This window comes from Gobio gobio, assembly GCF_949357685.1.
Source record: "Gobio gobio genome assembly, chromosome: 13".
Classification (NCBI taxonomy): Eukaryota; Metazoa; Chordata; class Actinopteri; order Cypriniformes; family Gobionidae; genus Gobio; species Gobio gobio.
In genome coordinates this window covers 28,585,166-28,607,090 of record NC_137106.1, presented here as the reverse complement: position 1 = coordinate 28,607,090, position 21,925 = coordinate 28,585,166, and the positions used below count along the sequence as shown (strand labels likewise).

General features: G+C 37.1%; 1 protein-coding gene across 1 annotated transcript; it reads right to left on the bottom strand.

Moving 5' to 3' along the window:
* Positions 1-5,885: 5,885 nt before the first annotated feature.
* On the bottom strand, positions 5,886-16,906 carry slc16a9a (solute carrier family 16 member 9a). Its single transcript, XM_079833093.1, has 6 exons — positions 16,559-16,906; positions 14,539-14,785; positions 12,029-12,172; positions 11,244-11,339; positions 8,336-9,220; positions 5,886-8,150 (listed from the first exon to the last, which is right to left on the bottom strand). Exons 2-6 carry the CDS (start codon positions 14,741-14,743, stop codon positions 7,942-7,944), a joined length of 1,539 nt encoding a protein of 512 aa, XP_079689219.1. The 5' UTR covers positions 14,744-14,785; positions 16,559-16,906; the 3' UTR covers positions 5,886-7,941.
* Positions 16,907-21,925: the final 5,019 nt, after the last annotated feature.

Genomic DNA, 21,925 nt, shown 5'->3' with positions numbered 1-21,925 from the left:
GAACTGATGAGAAGTGAACTCAGGTCCATCCGTCTCTCTGGCAGCAGGCTCGTGCCTAGTGATGTGTCGTTCATGAACGATTCGTTCATTTTGAACGAATCTTTAATATGACTCGGGACTACCGAGTTGTCTCAGAGAGTGATTCGTTCATTTTGTGTTGACTGCGCATGCGCATTACGCAACATATGGGTTCTGAATTCTGAATCAGAATCTTTTCTGTTTCCGTTACTGACAGCATAGACTCTACGGGACTGACAGGAAGAACGAAAGACTCGAAACCGGCCGAACCCGAACTCGAAAGATCTAATCTTTTCTGTTTCCGCTTTTGACAACATAGACTCTATGGGACTGACAGGAAGAACGAAAGACTCGGAACCGGCCGAACCCTAACTCGAGAGACTTGAAAGATGAACTAATCATTTTTGTTGTGTCACACACAGATCAGAGTCAGCCACAGACGAGTCGACAACTAACGTCTCGAGGAATTCGAAGACACGAGAGGCGGAGAACAAACATGATAAATATGAAGTTGCAAAAGAAAGAATGTCTCGGATCAGGAGGTGAGGTGAACTAACAGAGTTAGACTGCAATAGCCTGACCCAACAACTAACCAATTAATTAAACATTTCAGTTTCTTATAATTTGGCTTTGGTTGCAGTACCCTATAGTTTATTTCTATTTAGTTTTACAAATGTAATCAACATTTTCATAAGTACTAGATGTGTTGGGCTATTTAACATGTCATTTTAATTATATTTTGCTGAAATGAACGAAATGACTCGAAAAAAGATTTGTTCATTTTGCTGAACGAGACTCAAAGATCCGAGTCAGTAAAATTATCCGAACTTCCCACTACTACTCGTGCCTGGTAGACCTCGTTAAACCACGCCCCCTCCTTTACAAGATCTGATACTCATTCAAATGCAAAGATGTCAGCCAATCACAACAGTGGCCGTTTTTACTGAAGTCTCAAGCCAGACACGCCTCTTGAAACAGGGCATTCAGCCAGAGGGCAAACATCAGTATAGAAAAAATGCCTTTTATTTCTAAATTATGACATTTTATGATGTAAAAATCATACTAACAATATAAGTACACCTCAGGAAACATTGTAAAATAATAGAAAAATGCCATGCCATGGGACCTATAAGATGTTCTGAAGGCCAAAAATTAGATAACAATAGCTTGAAAACCATGTCAGTGGGCAGATGTGACTGATATTGTTTTTCCATTTTCATCATTGAAGAAAGTAAACATGGTTTACTGATATTTATATGTTTTATGAATCATTTTGGTAGACACGTTGATTTACTAAAGGCTACCAGGAAGTTTATTAAATTAATTCACAATATGCATGCACACATGGAGTTATATTAATTTACAATATGTACACATTCATCATCCAGGTGGATGCTGTACATTGGTGGTGGTTGAGGAGATCCCCCCATTCTATATGTAAAGCGCTTTGAGTGCCTAGAAAAGCGCTATATAAATGTAACAAATTATTATTAAATTATTATTATTATTATTATTAATCTTATGCCTAATCTGAAGAAAAAGGCTTTGTTAATATTTCTTGTTTGTTAATTACATTCTGAATCACATTACATAGGCCTCTACTGTCCCACCCCAGTTTGGATGCGTTTCATTCTAATCCGTCAAGGACCCTAATTCTTTTTATGACTAGTAGCTTATGATTCCATTATAATGTGGAAATTCAGACAAGTAATAACCTTACATTTACATTATTAGGCCTATATGAAATCACCTACTACAGTCAGCCATTGAATACTATGGGACTGTTTATATATATATATTTATATATATGTTTATATATGTCATTTTTTCATCATTATATTTATTCATTTATTTTTTGATACACAATGTCCTGTTGGGGCAACTTAATGGCTGCACTTTGTTCTGTACTATGTTCAGAATGTCAAATTTGAATAGGAGGAGAACATTTGGCATCTAGCTCAAAATAACTGCTTTCAACAGATCAATCTTTATTCATAAAAAAATGATGTATAAAAGTCAAAGAACATTCGATGCAAACTCAAAAAAGCTGCATCCATCTTATAAGCTTTGAATATGAAAACACAACAAACATTGAAGTGGTGCATACAACATATTTGGAAAATGTACAACAAGAGGAAAAAAAACCTGGGGAAAATAAATGCAGAACATGTTCACATACATTCTAAAAAAATTGTGCTATATGGCACTAAAAGTGGTTCTTGGCTTGTAATCATAGGGGAACCACTTTTGGTGCTATATATAGCACCATATCTTAACAGTTTATGGTAGCGGTGCTATAGCACCTCAGTCATCCCAAAGAACCGCTGAAGAACCAAGATTTGGTGCTATACACTTAAAGTGGTTCCCCTATGATTACGAGCCAAAGAACCACTTTTAATGCTATATAGCACCTTTTTTCTTCTCCTTTTTTTTTGAGTATAGGACACTATTAACATGACTATATGCATGAAACAATTCAGAAAAATTTGGGCACAAATGGGTTATGTCAGCGAGTTTAAATCAGCCATGCATGCACACTAAATTAGGCAGTGTGTAATTTATAGAGATGGGTAATATTTTTTTTAACATCTGCAAATTGTAATCTTCAGCCAACTGTATTTCAACCACTGTCATGAATGTATGTAAACATTTTTCATTCCTCTTGAAAACTGTTATAGGTTCTTGATGTAAAAATTGGTTTTCTCTGTGATCATCTGTTTCAGTTTCTTGGAGTTTGACTTTCATAGTAACCTTAGTAAACGATTTTACATAGCACATTTCCATATAATACAGAAATGCATTTCCATTTTACATAGCCTATTGCAGTTTTTTTGTTGCTTATTTCATTTTTGAATATTGCTGCTAGCCATATGCTTCCATACGATGATGCCAGCCTCTAATGACTTTCCCTCACTCACTCGTCTCGAACATCAACAACAATTTTCTCATTTGCCAATCGAAGTGAACACGAAAATATTATTTGTGAGTGAGCCTGTAGGCCTACTGATCCTTTAGCTCGGTTAAAGGTGCACCTCATGATTGTGACCATCGCCTGTAATAGCCTAGCCTACTAGAGATTTACCAATCACAGCAACAGTTCATGATTATATCTCTGAGGTGATCGGCTCAGCTCTGACTCCCTCTTCTGTTCACCAGAGGAACAGCAGGAATTTGTACACCTGTACAAAGAATTTGTTGTGGTATGCAGGTGCTTTAAAAATAAGAAATGAGACTAAGACATCTATAAGTTTAAGAGAACGTAAATTCAAAATAAACAAATAAATAGGCCTATATTATAAATACCCCAAAAAATGTTGTGTGAAGTGTAACATACAGTCTGAGTAATGTGCATTGATGTAATTCATATGAAGCATTGATGTAATTCATATGAAGCATTGTTAATGAGGACAGAAGCAGATGGATAAAAACTGTTTTTGCGGCACGTTCTTAACAATCTTAGACATCACTCTTGAATCAATGCATTTATCCTAAAGAGGGTGATATTGCTCAGTTTATACATATGATAATATAAAATTATTATAAACTGATAAAATGTAAACTGATAAAGTTGAAATGTCTATAGAAACTGTATAGTCCTACAACAGGAAATGCACCCATGTTATATTTACTACTTGTACTACTTTAATTGCTAATTTATTCAAGTACATATAACATGGGTGCATGTATTCAACAGTTTCTGTTTGAACTTCATCAGTTTATGTGTTTCAATGTATTATTGCCTGCCAATATTGTTTTTGTTTGAGGCAAAGTACTCAAGAGGGTGTATCAGAGGCCAGATTATTAATAGAATGGAAGTATTTATAGGTTTGTTTACTGAAAGGCCAGACAGTCCAGCTAAGTCATATTAAAAATACATAAGGGCATCTCTCTCTCTCTCTCTCTCTCTCTATTTTTCCACTGCTACAAATGGAGCATGCCAATAAGAATGTCTTGCATCATTGCAACAACAAGGCAATTGTCCTGTACTGCAGGAACTGCATACAGACCAGCAAATATGATGATTATGGTAAATAAATTCTAAATTTTATAAATAAACATAGTTCAAAAGTTGTGTCGCAAATGACGCACTATACACTATGTACTTATGCACTATGTACTCAACCGTGTAGTGTATGAACTTTACACGGTTATTTTGTCATTCAACATCGGAATCTAGTAGAGCCTCCCCGTCCACTATGTAATCAAAGCTGCGAAAGTTGAGTGCATGAAGTGTCCAACATTCCACACTTCGGCCATTTCTCAATATCAATTCTTGTCTGTACTTGTGTTCTCGTGGACTTGTGAAACGTCATTAGTCGCTGCCCAAGTACTGTTCCAATTCAAAGTTCACATCTAGCCAAGTACAGTTCAAATCCCCGGATGTGTCCCTGATCCGCCCCTTTTATCAAGGATGCATCGAGAGGTGACTTGAGCGGACTTGAGACAGCCAGGTATCCCAGAATGCATCTCGCACCAACCAGCAAGCGTCAATAGCAGATGAGAAACCCAGTGTAATTTAAAAATACTACTGTTGTACTGAATGTACTTGTTTAAAGCTCAAATCTGTGGTTTATTTATAAAGAGATCGCCTTTTTGGAATTTTACCTGGTGTTTTCGGAGTTGTGAGATCCAGTCGATCACCGGGTGCTCAGCGCCCGTTAACCCCGCCGAGAGCAGCCTTTCCTCAGCCAGTCCTTCTCACGTTTGCCCCGGGCTCTGATGTCTCTGTAGTGGTTAAACATGAGATATAATTTGCCTTGTGTAGATCTAACTGGCGATCTTTGGTCTCATGTATCTATAATTTGTTCCCTGGCAAATCGTTTTGGCTGAGGGCAAAGTGAAGTTTCATAACTTCATATATTCATATTCATATAACCAGTGGTTATAATGTTGCCTTAGACAGCAACATTATAACCACTTTCAAGGCCCAGAAAGGTAGTAAAGACATCAGTTAAAATACTCTGATGCTGTTCACATGTCGGCATTCTGACCCAGAAGCGCTGCACTGTATTTACAACATGAATTGTCAAGAGACTGACAAGGAAGAGAAGAAATTGTTTAATAAACTTTTTTGCGCACAAAAAGTATTTTTGTCGCTTCATATAACATTAAGGTTGAATCACTGTAGTCACTTGAACCAGGGGTTTTCAAACTTTATGATGACAAGGACCCCCAAATATGAGGAATCTTTTATGAGGGACCCTCCTTCCTAAAATCAATCTATATATTTGTATGTATGAAAAAAAATTTAACTGTTAGATAAATAGTAAGTGTGACATTATAAATACAACATTGTTTCCAACCTGCAATTGGCTATACTTAATGTTGGATGCATAAACCTGAACTTTTACAATAAACGTATGTAAGCAGCTTACGTACTGATATGAGATACAGTGAGAAAAACTCACTAGAAAGATACAAAACAAACATATAAAATGTTGTAATTGTTGGTATATGGCAAGAAAGAAGAGAAACATTTAGAAATAAAAGTTAGAATGTCTGGTAGACTTTATCCATTTTTGCTCAGTCTTTTTATTCTCTGAAATGTTCTGGGGACCCATTGGAACCTCCTGGAGGACCCCTGGTGGTCCCCGGACCCCAGTTTGAAAACCCCTGACTTGGACTATTTACCATGTCTTTACTAGCTACCTTTCTGGACCTTGAAAGTGGTAATTAAATTGCTGTCTATGAAGAGGTCAGAGAGCTCGGATTTCATCAAAAATATCTTAATTTGTGTTCCCAAAGATGAACAAAGGTATTACGGGTTTGGAACTACATGAGGGAGAGGAATCAATGACAGAAATTTCATTTTTTTTGGTGAAATAACCCTTTAACCCTAGCCTTTGCTGCTTCAAGGAACTAAATTGAATCAAATATTTTTATTGTCACTTAACAAATGGTACAGTACAAAACAAACACACTGAAATAAAATAAAAAGACAGTTAACGTTAGGCCCTACATCGGTGGTCGCGACCCAAACGTGGTTCTCAAGACTGTTTTGAATGGAGTGTAACGTTAGTCTAAGAAGAGTCTAAGTTCCTGGAAAAACACGTTGTCCATGCAGTATCTGCTGTCAGATTATTTAGATGTGTTATATGTATCTCACCTCAGAAAAACGAACTTTTCTATCCTGTCGGTGATTATGTGCAGCGGCGCGCAGCCGCGCACTCTTCTATTGCGCGCGCACATGCGGAGGCGCACACACTTAGCATAAAATTACGAGCACGCAAAGACGTGGTTACGGTAATTAAATTACCAAAAAGTACAATAAATTACGTAATTGGTTTGTCGTATGTGTTAGCTGGGAAGGATTTGTGTGCAGGTATGATGTTCATGCTATTCTTCAGGATTTGTTTATGGCCTAACTCGTTAAAATTGTGAATTTACCATGGTAACTGTAGTTTTTGTAAAATACCACTTTATTTTCACTTTGTGTTATTTTATATATTTTTAATGACTGTGGTGGCTCATAACAACTTACATTATGCTATTAACAAAAACTAGGACTGCTATTTAATAGTTTATTCATCAGTGTTAGTAATATTGTTACAATTTATGTGTATGTTGTTAAGTAATGTGTGTGTGTGTGTGTGTGTGTGCGTGCGTGCGTGCGTGCGTGCGTGTGTGTGTTTGCTTGGTCGAAATTCCTAAAAATTTCAATCAAGGTCATGGTTGGGGGGGGGGGGTGTTCCGGGGGATCATGACCGTGGGAAAATGTGCATCACCAAACCAGTTGAGAACCACTGATATGGGGGACAGTGTTCCACTTTATATATCATTAATTTGCCCCTTGTCAAATGTTCACTCAAGACTCAAAGCAAGTCTTTGGTCAAAAGTGTAGTGTCCTTTTCTTAACATTATCTTTGAAATATTTATACATAATACATGTTCTACAACATATATACATATGAAATAATGACACTTGCATTTCAAATTTACAATAATATAAGATATAGTGTTACCAGGGACCAGCCTGTTGAACAAATGTGGAGGATGACTGTATTACCAGGTGCACACATAAACAGTGCATTGCAGTCACAGAATCCAACACTGTCTTTCTGTTTTTCTTTTTTTTTTCTGACTTTTTCCATCAGCATATTCTTGTATTCCTAAATTATTAACAATTAGAGATACAGAACATACTTAGGGTGTTTCTTAAAATCAAATGTGGCTAAAGTAAATACATTTAGAAATAAAGCCTTTCTCTACCAGGTAATTAAACTGGTTGTGTCACTTTGGTATTACATACAATAAAAGGAGATGATATGCAGGAGAATATCATAATATTATAAAAAATAATGTGCAGTCACTGACTACTTAAAAGAGTGCATTTAAGTACATTTCCTCTTTGTCACTGTCCATGTCACTCTCCAGAAATAACGAAAGAAATCTTTGGATCTGGATTTTTCTTCAATGGTTTCCATGGTAAGTGCAGTGAAAAGCCCTACTCACACATTCTTTAATTATCTGCAGCCTTCAGTCAGAAATCTGTTCTCATTAATGGAAACTATTGTTAACAGGTTGGTGATATCCATGTACAACACAGTGAGACCATTCATCTCAGAGAGTAAAGTAACAATTCAAGTGATCAAGGTCTACAAAAGAAAGCATCTGTGTTCAGTAAACAATCTACTGAATATACTATTAGCAAACAATTTCTGCTATCAATATAAGCCTCAAAAATGAGGCAGTCTCTATAAGCATCTAAGAAAAAATAATACACCCTCTCAAAAACGACAGGGTCCGTGGGAAAAGTATAAAAATATATATCATATTGAACCAAAGAAAAAGGCACCATGAGAAGTCCACTGGCAAAATGTCAGTCTAATCACCAGGTTAGAAAACGGTACGAAAAGGAAGACGAGCTTCTACATTCAACCAAATGTTAAGGCAAAGTTCATTTTTAGACCTTGGAAATATTGTTCAAGCCACAGAGGCTACTTTGTCACAATCAAGAGTGTGATTTTGTTGCAAAGTGTTGACATCCTCTTCCAGAGGAGAATCTCCCTCCTCCGTTGTCCTGTTCCAGCAAAGCAGGGTGGCCAAGAACAGAAACAAACCAGACACTAAAACACAAGTGCCACTGAAGTAGAACGCCAGGTCATATGACTGAGTCCAGTCAAAGAACCAACCTATAAGAAAAGAAAATGGAGACAACATCAGTAAAAGAGCAGGGTTGTTTGAAAACTCCTTGCGTTATCAATCCATTGGTGGAGCCAACAAGGAAAAATATATATTTTTTCTTTACCTATTTTTTATTATTGCAAGCATTTGGCTTTATTTTGAACTGCACTTGTGTTGATAAGATTATTCTTACCTACAACAGGTGGCCCAAGCATGATTCCAAACCCTCCGAAGCACAAGAGAATACCGTGAGCCTGACTGAGTCGTTCCATGCCCACTATCTTCGTAGTAATGTAGGATGTGATAGACCAGTTTCCTGAGAAAAATCCAACCATGGCTGACAGAACTTGCAGACCCAGGTAGCTCTTAGACACTGGGATGAGCAGCAGAGTAAAACCTGTGCCTGTCAGCGTCAGAGCGTACAGGTACAGGCTGTTCACCCGTGGCATATCTGCCATCACACCCAGGACCAGCTTACCGATGCCTGTTGTGATTGCAACGATTGAGACGAGGGGTATTAGTGCAATTCCATCAATAAGCCCCTCGCTCTGAGCTACGTCCTCCATGAAGAGAACAGGTGGGAATGCTCCTAAGCTGAACAAGAAGATGGCGATGCAGAAAGCCATGAAGACGCGGTCCTGTAGGAGCTCTATAGTCTTGCACAGGTACAGTCTATAGGGACGCATCAGCTTCTTAATGGCTTGTGCTACTATTGAACCGGACAATATCCCGCCATTTCCTTCCTCTTCACTCTCTTGCAGCTCTGTGGGTTCCTTGGTGATCAACACCTTCATGGTGACTTTGTTATTGTCTGAGCCGGGTGTGGTTTTGAGATCCAAGAAAGAGTCAATGATAATGGCAGTAGGTTTGGTGTAGAGTGGTTCTGGTTCCTCTGTACGCTGTAGAGCAGCTCTCTGTTTTAGGTAGTAACCAGGTAAATTCATAGGTCGCATTGGCCCAGCACACGCCATCAGGTTGAGCGCCAGTGCTCCAATGATAAGCAGGCAGCCCTCCAATCCAAACAACTCAATGAGCTCATTCTGGAGTGTGGCGTAAATGAACCCACCCACACTTGTACCTGAGAAGGATAAAAAGCATTATCTGACCTATTCTGAAAAATCATCTTAAGAAAGAACATAAACATACAGAATCTATTAAATCAGGAAATCAAACAAAATGTAAATTTTTTTTGCTATCTGCTCCACATCTAATAAATGTTAACCTTTTATGCTTTTTAAACTAAATTTGCCAAAGCAAAAAATGCTAATGACAGTTAATCAATACAAACTAAGGTATCAATAAAATATCATAATATAAAGGTTCTTGCCTCAAGGCTTGAGGATGTCCTCCCTACTATTGTTTTCCCTGATCAAACAGGGTTTATAAAGAATCGCCCTGAGTGTATCTCCTTTTCTTATTTCTGGAAAATTTTGGATTGCACCCTGTCTTTCTTTCTTGGATTAAATTGTTATATAGTGCTCCCTCTGCAGTAGTCCCTTACTAATAGTCTGTACTCTATACCGTTTAATTTGTACTGTGGAAATTGACAGGGCTGTCATTTAAGCTCAATATTATTCACTTTAGCCATTGAGCCTGTAGTAAAAGTCAGCAATTACTGGAATCACCCGTGGTGATGTTGAAAATAAGATAACTTTATATGCAGACGATCTATAGCTTTTTATTCTAATCCTCAGACTTCTTCACCCACTACCCTATCCTTGACTTAGAATTTTGGTCAATTTTCTGTTTACATGCTTCATTTTCTTTCCAAAATAACAAGGTAACTACGCAATTATCTTTCCAAGTGGTCCCTTCAAAAATTTCTCTCATTGGGTGCATTAATTCTATTAAGATGGTAGTGCTCCCTACATTCCTTTACCTTTTTCAGTGCTTACCTTAATTTATCCCTATGTCATTTTTAGATCTCCATTATTTTGTTATATTTGCAATGGTAAGCATCCCAGTCTGTGTAAAGCGTTTCTTCAGAGGTCCAGATGCAGCCCTACCTAACTTTAAGTTTTACTATTTGGCAGCCAACATACGAAACACAATTTCCCATTTTCCTGCTGATTGCCCAGTAGTGAAACACTCGCTGAGGATTTGGACCAGTTGAGAAAAATTTGGCTTTCAGGATACCTCTCTTCTTAGCCCTATTGCTCGCAAGTCGTAATCTCTTTTTCCACCCTCGATACAGGATGAATCATTTAATAGTTGGTCTGACAAAGTGATAAAATGTTTCCACCGCAAGAACTTTCCCCAGGAACTTTGGGGTGGTACTCGGTGTGCTTTGACTCGGTGTGCATGAACCAGGGTCTAAATGAAGTTCCAGGTAAATATTTCCCCCTCCAAACGGCCCTGCTCGCGAGGTAGTACTTTTACAAAGTTCAGGAACTTTCGGGGGTGGGACTTGGGCGCTGAACATGCTGATTGATTGAGCTCACGCAGCATTTTATTTTAACCGGCATTTTTAAAAGTCTTGCGAGGTTCATTCTGCGTTCAGTAAATATCAGTCTTGCTCTTTCTGTCCGATGGCGCGTGTTATCTCAGCAATCGCACGGTCAATGTCCGTAATAGCTGATAATAACATACATTGTCTTATTTTTAATCTAGCTTTAGTAACAGTGCTCATCTCTTTTCCGCCGTTTTGTTAATTACATCTTTAGTAAACCAATACATAACTAGCAAAAGCAGCGCTGCTTGCATCTCCTCCATACTTGTTATTGTTGGAGACAGTGTTGCACAAAAATTATTACTGTCGCTGACTAGGAGGAACAGTTGCGCGCAGTCCCACGGCTCAATTTGCCTAATCTTCACAGTACTTTAGACCGCAGTGGAAACGCAGACAGTAGCAGGTCTGGGGGGAAAAAAGTTCCTTTAAAAAAAGTTCCTGGTACAAATTGGTCCGGGTAATTTCGGTGGAAACGGGGCTAAAGACTTCTTTACTGACAATTCATTTGCTTTCTTTGAACAGAGGATTATTGAATCTGATTTGTATTGAAAAACAAATAAACAACTTTGAGAGAGAAAATATCATAATACACATTTCATTCATTCCATTCCATAAAGTGCAGTTACACTGAAAGAGAGTTTAAAGGCCACACCTGTGGTAACGATGCCCAGTGCTAGGCCACGCCTCTTGTCAAAGTACTGGCAGGTTATGGTCAATGTGGCAGCATAGACAAGTCCACAGCCCATGCCTTAAACACAAAAACATGAATGCAGATTTTCACATCTATTCATCTATATAACTATTTACACATTCAAAATCTCATGTCAATCTGGAAAACCATATATTTTGCATATATACATATACACTAAAGGCCTTGTCTGCATTGTGACCTCCAGTGAGGAAAGGCTAGGGTGTAGGTAATGATGCAATTATGGAGTTGACGAGTCATTCAATAGTGCAAAAGTTTATACAATTTCCTATATTATGCTTCTTATTGAGGGGACAAAAGAAGAGGATATATCTCAACAACAGGATGAAAACACACAGTAGATGCAGTCCACTGAAATGAATATGCAATGGTATTTGTTGGTAGGACATTTCGGTGTGTGTGCGTGTGTATGTGTGTGTGTGTGTGTGTGTGTGTGTGTGCGTGTGTTCAGAGAAGGGGTCGATGAGAGCAAAATCTAAACTGTCAGAGAATGTTGCATAATCATAATAATAGCAAACTTGTCACAAACATTCTAACATATGCATCTGACATATGCAAAATATTTAGCACTTAGCACAAAAACATGCTATCACTCTCTAAAAATACAGGGCATTCACGCATTTATACTAGATATTCATGAAGCGGTCAAAGAACAGACACAAACACATGTTTCTTAATACCAGCAAACTGTTATTCAGTCAGTGCTAATGATGCTTTTATTTTCTTACCGACAACAATGCCGTAGGAGAAGATGAGGAAAGAGACGCTCGGAGCAAAAGCGCTCAGCATCAGACCGCCGGCCACCATCACACCACTGAAGACAGTAACTGGCCGTGCACCGAAATTATCCACACAGGCACTGCACACCGGGCCTACAAAGAGAGACACAGGAACAGCATCTTACTGAATGCAAACAACACAGAAGAAAAACAATGCACGCCACAAAATTGACAATTCACCAAACAATGAAAAACCCATCGGAGCTAGGCTGCTCCTGCTACTGTCTTTGCCTTCCACATAAACTTGTACAATTGTTATTATTTTCACTCGAATTATTTTTATTTGATTATGAATTATTGTACCGTTGTATGTAGTTTATTTACCTTGCAGTTATTTTAATTGTGGCAGATAAGACGCAGATGCATAGGCGACACCAACATTATTATCTTGTAAACAAACGTAACCTGAAAACTAAATTATTGGTACCATGTTAGAAGTACAGCCCTTATGTCCTATTAATGTGTAAAGAGGAGCTCTCATTCCAACTCTGTCCTAACATTTACTAAAATAGACTGTCAAAACTTCAGAGGTGACAAGAACATGTTTGTTTTTCTATCTATGATTAGAAACAAATTACTCAATACTTAGTTGTTCCTAATATGGCCAAAATATCTGGACTTTGAAGAGTATCTGGTGAGACCAATGTGTGTGTTTGCGCCATCCAGACTAAATAATTTCCCCTTCTTTATATTGATGGTTCATTAAGTTCTGTACTGTCTGGTATGGGATACTTTATATCCCCTAACATCACTGCCAAATGACCAATCAAATGTTGGCCTACAACTACACTCGTATTTCAGACTAAGTAGAGCCCTACATAGCACTGACCAGCATTATCAGTATGACTTGACAACTCAAAGCTGAATCAGAACCAACACATAATAAACAATATTCTATCAAACAATGATAAATGAAACTATAAAATAGCCAATAGAACCAGAGGAGAGGTCAACTATCTGCTCTGTTTTCTCCATAGCTCTCATAGTATGTCTACTCAGGAATTATTCAGAGCATGCTTGACATCTTCTAGATGGCACCGATGTGATGTGTGTTTGTTTCACAGGTCAGAAACAACTCGCCTCTTCTGAATCTGAATGACCAGGGCACACAAACACATGCTAATGCTCTCAAATACACACCCATGTCCCTGCCAGTCCTATCCAGTCATGACGTTCCTTGTCATGACGATAGACTACACAGCTATGTCTGTAAACAAAACCTGACACCTCCAAAACCCAAACACGCACACACAGACACATTTACACACGCGCATTCTGCCAGTGTGAACTTTTACTGTAGCTCATGAAAGTTTCTTATCTTTAGAAAACAATGTCATGCCCTTCCTTAGCATTCCCATTAATCTCAGTAATCGCAAACTCTTCAGTAATGGTAAAAGAAACGTATATGTTGCTTGCAAAACAAAGAGGGGAAAAATCATTTGATAACCACATTATGGCATCTCCCACCAAGGGCTAACTTGCATGCTAACCAGCCAAACTTTGACTTCTCGACCATGTCTCTTTCTTTCAGCCCTCTTTCTCTCATAAGTAAAGTTGATAAAAGTGGAATCATTGTCAATTTGACCCCTGTAACGCAGACAGTAATTACCGGCTAATATAAACAACATGCACTGTAAACAAGTAGATCATTATCTGCCAGCGTGTCTTTTCATGGAAAAGGACATTAGAGCACTGAGTCAGCAGCAAACCATGTGAATAAAGAGCAGTGCTGTATGTTTTAGTGTGTGTGTGTGTGTGTGTGTGTGTGTGTGTGTGTGTGTGTGTGTGTGTGTGTGTGTGTGTGTGTGTGTGTGTGTGTGTGTGTGTGTGTGTGTGTGTGTGTGTGTGTGTGTGTGTGTGTGATTTCTATGTCTGAGTATAGAAAGAAACAGGTTTGATAGGTAGAAAAGAGCAGTTTAATTTATCTCATGAATTAGCTTAGTTTTTTGTCTTGTTCTCCATAAAAAAAAAGGTAAAGATCATTAAAACAAGATGTTACTAACAACAAACTAACAACATTTAGAAAAAAACAAAACACGGAAAAATAAAAGTAAAATCTCTTTTTTTAAAGTTGGGAACATGTGTGATAACTTGCATTGCATAACAGCAAAGGGACTATTTCTGTTTGCACTTAATGCTTTTTATTAGGAAACCTGTACACTTTCTTTATCTCTTACACACACACTGGTTTCAATGTTTTATGGACACTTTCCATTGACATAATGATTTTTATACTGTATGGTCTGTCCTCTAACCCTACCCCTAAACCTACCCATCACATAAACCTTTTTTTTTCAAAAAACTTAATTTCGTATAGTTTATAAGTTTTCCTCATGGGTACCAAAAAAAGTGTCCTCAAAAGGTCTGGTATTACTATCCTTGTGGGAACATTTGGTCCCCATAACATAGGGAATACCAAGTTCACACATACACACAAGAGAGAAATGATCAGTACTCACTGGTGATGAGTGCCACACCAGACACCATGGATCCGACCCAAGCCGTCATGCCTTTTCCTTCTTGGAAGGCACTGAGCCACTCGGGGAACAACACCCCGACGGACTGGGGGGATCCTGATGACAGAAACTGGGCCATGAAGGAGGCCAACACAATAATCCATCCCCATCCACCATCTAAAGCACCGTCACCCTTTACAGCACCCATTCTCAGCACTGATCTTACACAGACTTCAGTTGACACAGGGGCCTGCAGAAAGAAAGGGTGAAACATATAACATGTTCTGGCATGAAACTCTAGCTAACTCTAGCTAACCCAATCACATCGTTATCTACATAGTGCAGTTCATTGGTTGCTGTTGCATCAACATTCAAATACTGGTAGTGAATAAGCATTCACACTTTCTAGGGGTTTCCATGTTCAGCTGCATATCTCTAATGGCGCATATTTTATTTCCAAAGGCAATGTTTTCATTAGCTATGCTTAATGTGTAAGGATTTATGTGTTCTCTCTTTATCACCTCAACAGATTTTTCACTTATCAATAAGAGTAGGGTACAACGTTGCTAAAGGCACACTGGGGTAAAAGGTACCTTTGATTTAATTTTCCTCTAAGCCACTCGATGGCACAAAAACTCGCCACAGCACTTTCCAGAACATTCACTGTAAAATGTTGTATATTTAAGTAGCAAATGAGAATCGATAAAATTATTGAATATATTTTGAGACAAAGGTCTTATTAATTAATTATTTTGTTCAAGGTAATTCAAATATCAGTTTTTCAATAATGGAAGAATATGAAAAAGTAGAATATACTTTATTGAACATGTGCTATATTGCATATTAAGCATTTTATAATGGTTTTCTGTGGGAGAAAAATGTTGTGATGAACAATGTTGTGTTCATAACCTGATTTAATCTGCTTGCCTATACAAAGTAGCCTTTAATACCTTTTTAATGTTAGCCTGTTAAGCGTTTTCCTCGTCTTTATAACGAGGACATATAAAGCATCTTATAGGCAGAATAACCATAGACAGTAGAGAATAACGCTCACGGTGCCGATGTCTGTTTTGGTAGAATACTGCCATCTAGTGGCAGAAGGTTTTCTAGGACAGCTGTGTGTGTGGATCGTGCAAGGCCAAACCGGCGAAATGAAAGTCTCAAAATCCAAATGATTCAAATAGGATCGACTCACAAACGAGTCAATGAATGAATGCGCGTCACCAGATCCTCAAATGCACATCTTACTCGTTGCACGCACAAATTCTGACCTGCATTAATACAAAATCGAAGTTTTGTATTCACAACTATGTCTCTATTTTGTACGAATCGCTGCATATTCATGTAATTCTGTATTTTGCACACACAAGCAAAAAGGCATTTGTTTGTGAATAATAAAACATGTTTGCAACATTTATCAAGTTCATGGATAAGTGTGTGTGTGTGTGTGTGTGTGTGTGTGTGTGTGTGTGTGTGTGTGTGTGTGTGTGTGTGTGTGTGTGTGTGTGTGTGTGTGTGTGTGTGTGTGTGTGTGTGTGTGTGAATGTATTAATCATTTTGAGTCTAATATCATCCCATAGTAGACTGACTTTTCCATTTGTTGACATGACATGGTTAGATTCAGGTGGTAATTAAAATATATATTAGGTTGGGTTTCCACTTAATGGGAAAATAATGGGTGACAGCATTGTGACATGCTATAGGCTAATTCATGCAAAACTAATTGAAATATCATTCTTGCAGGAATGCTTGGCCTATATGTAATTATATATAATTAGCAATACTCTATTCAGTCTTGATACACAAATAACTATTTAAGGTTTAAACTAAATACAATTAAACTGCAAAAAGCTAAAATGTGATTAAAATGAGTGAAGAATAAAATGTCGGCAAGTTACTGCACCTACAAAGTTTACTTTTGCATTTTCAAATAAGCTCAAATCATGATAGTTCGCGTGCATGCTATTTGTCAACTCGAACAAGATGTGAAAATTAAATCAAATGTAAAAGCTGAGACACTTACGGCTGGTGGATGTTGCTTTGACTTGCAGAGAGCGGTGTGCTGAACCGCTCGTGCCTGGTAGACCAGGCCAGTCTCACGTGCTCAGCTGAATACCTTCTCGAGAACAGCAACGCGCGCCGCCTAGTTTTAAACGCTTCTGGACATAGACCACACCTCGAAGGTGGAGAGACTACTAACCGGACTGCCTTCTTATCGCCCTGTTTTCTTTGTATTCGTCCATTGCATATGGGACATCCCGCAGTCTGGAGGAGAACTGGTGCCATTTGGAGCGCGCGGATGCATCTTCCTCTCCAGCGCGCGCAGAGCTGCGCAACGGAAGCGCGCTGAAGTGTCTCATTTTCTCAATATGCGCCCTTCAATCCCGTGAAATAAAGAACCGGTTTGAAGCTGTTTTCGCCGGTCAGATGTGTGAAATCAACTGGAAAGAAGAGTCATTGAGTCCGCCTCTGTTGCGTATTAAGTATTTTAGGAAAACGCTATTGTTGCTTAAAAATGCTGGTATTATTATAATAATAATAATCTATATAATTATTATTATTATTATTATTATTATTGTTGTTGTTATTATTATTATTATGTAGCCTAAATTCATATTTTAACATTCAAAATAAATTAAACTGCCAGTTGAACTAAAAATGCAAACAGAGTTAAACTTTCTAATAAATCTAAAAAAGTGGTTCAAACAAATGCAGGTTTGTGAACATTGATGGTCGTACCCAGTCTTAGCTTTCTTTTATTATTGCATATATATATATATATATATATATATATATATATATATATATATATATATATATATATATATATATATATATACGTAAATATTTTGTTTGTTTGTGTGATTGTCTTATTGTTGTTTAAAAAGCCTAACCAGTGACTAGGGCTGCAAATTAGCCTTTAAGCCTATATGTGGAGCATTGGCTGCTTGAAATTGTTGCAATGTTTTTGCTGAATTGTCCCTGTCAAATAAACTAATAAATAAATAATACAAATCATAATTAATCACAAAACTTTATTAATACAGCATCATAAAACTACATTTCCTATGCTGAAAGTGAAACATCAGTTCCTTATAGTTCATGAACTATACAACTGAGACTCATATTCTGCATATATCGCATACATATTCTGCAATTTTATATGACAAAACATTATGAATATATATATATATATATATATATATATATATATATATATATATATATATATATATATATATATATATATATATATATATATATATATATATATATATAAAATTAATGTCAAGGTTATGTCTAATGAACAAATGAATGATTAAAGGTTTGTTTTTTGATTCAGGTCATGCATCTCTGAAGTAATGTGCAATTTTTGAAAATACAAATCCCAATACTTGCACCTGCACCTGCTTGTGTGAACACGGACGTTTTCATTTTAGTTCAGCATCACAGAAGACTTCAACCACAATGTTGAATAATTCACTTATTTGGAGGCAGTACATATAATGAAATATCTGTTTGATGTCAGAGCTGAAGTTATTGGAAATGTTATAGGACATGAAGTTATATTATAGGACATGTTTAGACTGGGCAAACTTCATAGGAATAGACTTTTGTTAGGACTAAACTTCTTCCCACCCTTCTATGTCTCTCTCCTCTCTGTCTGGGTGGTCGGCTGAACTTTTGTGCTGGGTGAGTGCGTGAGGGTCAGACGGCTTGGGCTTTAAGCCCACCGAGATCCTGTTCCTGCCCATGCTTGCACTCGTTCCCACACACACATAAAACGAGAAGAACAATCTTCCCTCGCCCTGACTCTGTAATCCCCTCTGACATGAAAAGAGAGGAAACTAAAAAGAGAGAACAGAACAGTTAATTGCATTTGCCTCATATCACCTTTTTGGACAACATCTCTTCTTATACAGCGTGACTGCAGCCCGCAGAGATCTGGGAAGCCAATGGGATACTTCTGGAAGGAACATATGCTTGGCTCTAGATTACATTTGGAGTAAAAAGTATACTTAATAAGAAAGCACAGCACTTGACATGATGGACAGAGCAGTAAAAGTTTAAACACACCTACTCAAGTCTTTATTACTATTTGCACAGATAAGAATTATAGCAAAGTTCATCTATGAAACAAGTATGCACATTACTATTTTATGTTTTAATGTACTTGAATGTACCTGCCGTTACTAACAGTCCGACAAACACTTGGCAAGCTCTCAAAACTTCACAAGTAGCCACTTGAGATGCTTTTCCAACAATCTTGAAGTAGCTCCCATGCATGCTGGGAACTTGATTGTTTTTCCTTCACTCTCTGGCCCATTTGTTCTCTTTAATTAAAATATTTTTGTAATTTACACAAAAGCAGAATTCATATTTGTCAACAAAAGTCTTTAAGATCATAAGAACTGTTATACAGTTGAGTGCGTCCGATCTTTTGACCGATGTGCAAAAGGGTCAGAGTAGACTGGATTGTAAAAAAGCTTTTGGTTTAATTTGCTGTAATGTTAAGTAATCATTAATGGCATTATTAAGAGATTTTTTTGAACCATTTTAGAGGAAGTGTAATAAGAGCAGTCCATCAAATCTGTGCTGCGGAATTCGAGGAAATCTGAAAAACAAAAAAAGTTAGTGTGACATGATCTCCATGTTTACTGTGAGCTTTCGCTTCCTCTTTCAGGAGTGCTGACTCAAATGCTTTTTAACTTGACTTGCATGGCAGGAGAATACAAACCTTGAGTGACCTCTGTGATATCCCTACACTCCCTTCCCTTTTCCCTCCTCTGTTATTGACTTGCTTACATAGCATCTCCTGTCCTGATGTTTACGGTCTTGCTTTGCCACTCCATTCATACTTCTTTATGCAGTGTGACTGCAGCCCGCAGAGATCTGGGAAGCCAATGGGATACTTCTGGAAGGAACATATGCTTGGCTCTAGAGATCACATTTGGATTAAAATGTATACTTAATAAGAAAGCACAGCACTTGACATGATGGACAGAGCAAGTTCATCTACAGTGAACTTGCGACTTCTGTGATATCCCGACATTCCCTTTCCTTTATCCCTTCATCCTTTGTTATTAACTTGCTTACACAAACAGTCTTGCTTTGCAGTCTTGCTTTGCCATTCCATTCATACTCCTCAACAGGTCAGCAGCAACTGATAATGTTTAAGGTAGAGCTGCTTTAATTTACATCTTCATCTTAACACATACGTAGCATCATATAAGTGTAACTAAATTAATACTTCAAATACCATTTATATCAGGACCATTTTTCCCCTTTTAATCATTAAATACCAAATGATTGCAACTTTTTTCTGTCTTGTAAAGATCCAACCAGAAATGTTACTCTTGCCCTTATCTTTCTTGTCGTATTGAACATCTTTCAGCATTATCATTAATATTATTAAAGTTAAATTAAAGCTGCAGTTCGTAATTTTTCCCTCTTTGTCGCCATCTCTGTTTGAAACCTGCAATTCCAGTTATTTGCGGAGTTGTCATTTTTACGTGGGTTGTGCACGGCTCCTCAGTGTGGATGAATTTAATGTTTTGAGGAGTATGTGTGGCTGTCATTCATTCACTGCACTGGTGTGGATACTGTACTTCAGAATCACAGATTCTACGTCTTGGAAGTATGACCAAAATAAGAATTTTCCCTACAAAATGTCACCTGAACAAGTAACAGGTCTGTCACTTTTGTTCTGACCAACTGAGAAAAAAAGCATTACAATAAATCAGCTACCAACGGTGAGTAAATCTAATGATCACTTAGCTCATATCACATCAAACCGTGAAAATTATTATTATTGCTATACTTTGTTCTCAAATAGTTAATGTTAACAACATCAGCATTGCGTGACTATGTATTTAGTGTGTATTAGCGTTACTTGTAGATTTTAATTTCTGTACAGTCTAATCTTTTACTTTTGACTACGGGTGAACCTCCAGTTGTTACTGATGTTTGTCGTTTGGACTTCTGGAACGATCCGCCATCAAAATATGTTTAATTATTCCAGCTGCTGTGAGAAAAGGCTATAAATGATCCACCACCTGCAGCATCCTCACATGTGATACTACTACTAGCCGCCGGACTCCTTCTTTATGTATACAGTCGTGAAGTAATGACGCAAAGACACCAGTACCACTCAAATTATAACATTATTACAAGCTTACCGTTGTGAATCGGGCTAAGGTATACACTATAAAAAACATCGTGATTTTAACGGTAAAAGACTGTTAAAAAATTTACGGTAAAAAACTGTTAATTTATATATAATAACAGAGTTAATTTATTAAATTAATATAATAACAGAACGTTTCCGTACTATATACGGTGACTAACCATACATTTAATTTACAGTAAAATACTGTTACATTTACAGTTTTTGGAAGTGAAAAAGAACCAGTCATTGTGTAATTTACAGTGAAAAAACGTAAATTGACATTCCCAGAATTCCCTGCGTGACACTTCGCATTTGATGCATTTTCGTTGAAATAACTGTTTCGTCTTAGTTTGTTCTATTATGTACATTAGGGTTTTATGTTACATCTAATGTTGTTAAATTAATGTTTATTGCATTTTTTAAATTTCATGTGTTACCATGATGGTGTTTAGTGTTTGTGTGAATGACTGTGCACCTTCTATATAGTATTGTCCTCTTACAAACTGCTTGTGATGAGCTTTGATTCATCACGTGATTCTCATCACCACTGTGATTGGTGCTTGTCAGTATCAAAGGTGCATAACAGATGTTAGTATTTCAATAGGTCGGTAATTTAACATTATTTCAGTTAATGAAATAGGGTTTTTACCGTACATTTTTTATAGTGTACACGTAATTATTACATTATAAATCTTTAAATTATATGGTGCTGTCCCGTAAAACGCTACTGCCGTATTTTTTACAGTAAAGTTCTGGCAAACCACAGCTGCTGGTTTTTTACCGTAATTTTAATGGGGATTTTTTTTTTGCAGTACAAGGAGAAAGTTTTGAACACTGGCTGGTTATGTACTGTAAATGGATTTTGGATCATTTTCAACCAAAAAAAGTTATGGACTGCAGCTTTAAAACAATTGATAATATGGGTGAAAAGACTTGCCAAATAGCTTCCTCTTCCTTTAATAAACCTATTTATCTATAACAACTTTTGACAGGCATAATAATTATTATTATTTTGTATTAACATTATATAAAAAATTGTGATTTAATTATATAATTTTATAAATGATGAATTATTTATACAATCAATAATGATATTTTAATTGTATTCTAATTATTACTGACTTTTGGCATGTTCTACATGATTGCTATCAGAATTATCATTATTAATAATGATTATTATATTTAATCATACAATTAAGTCAATTTATGATTTAAAATAAT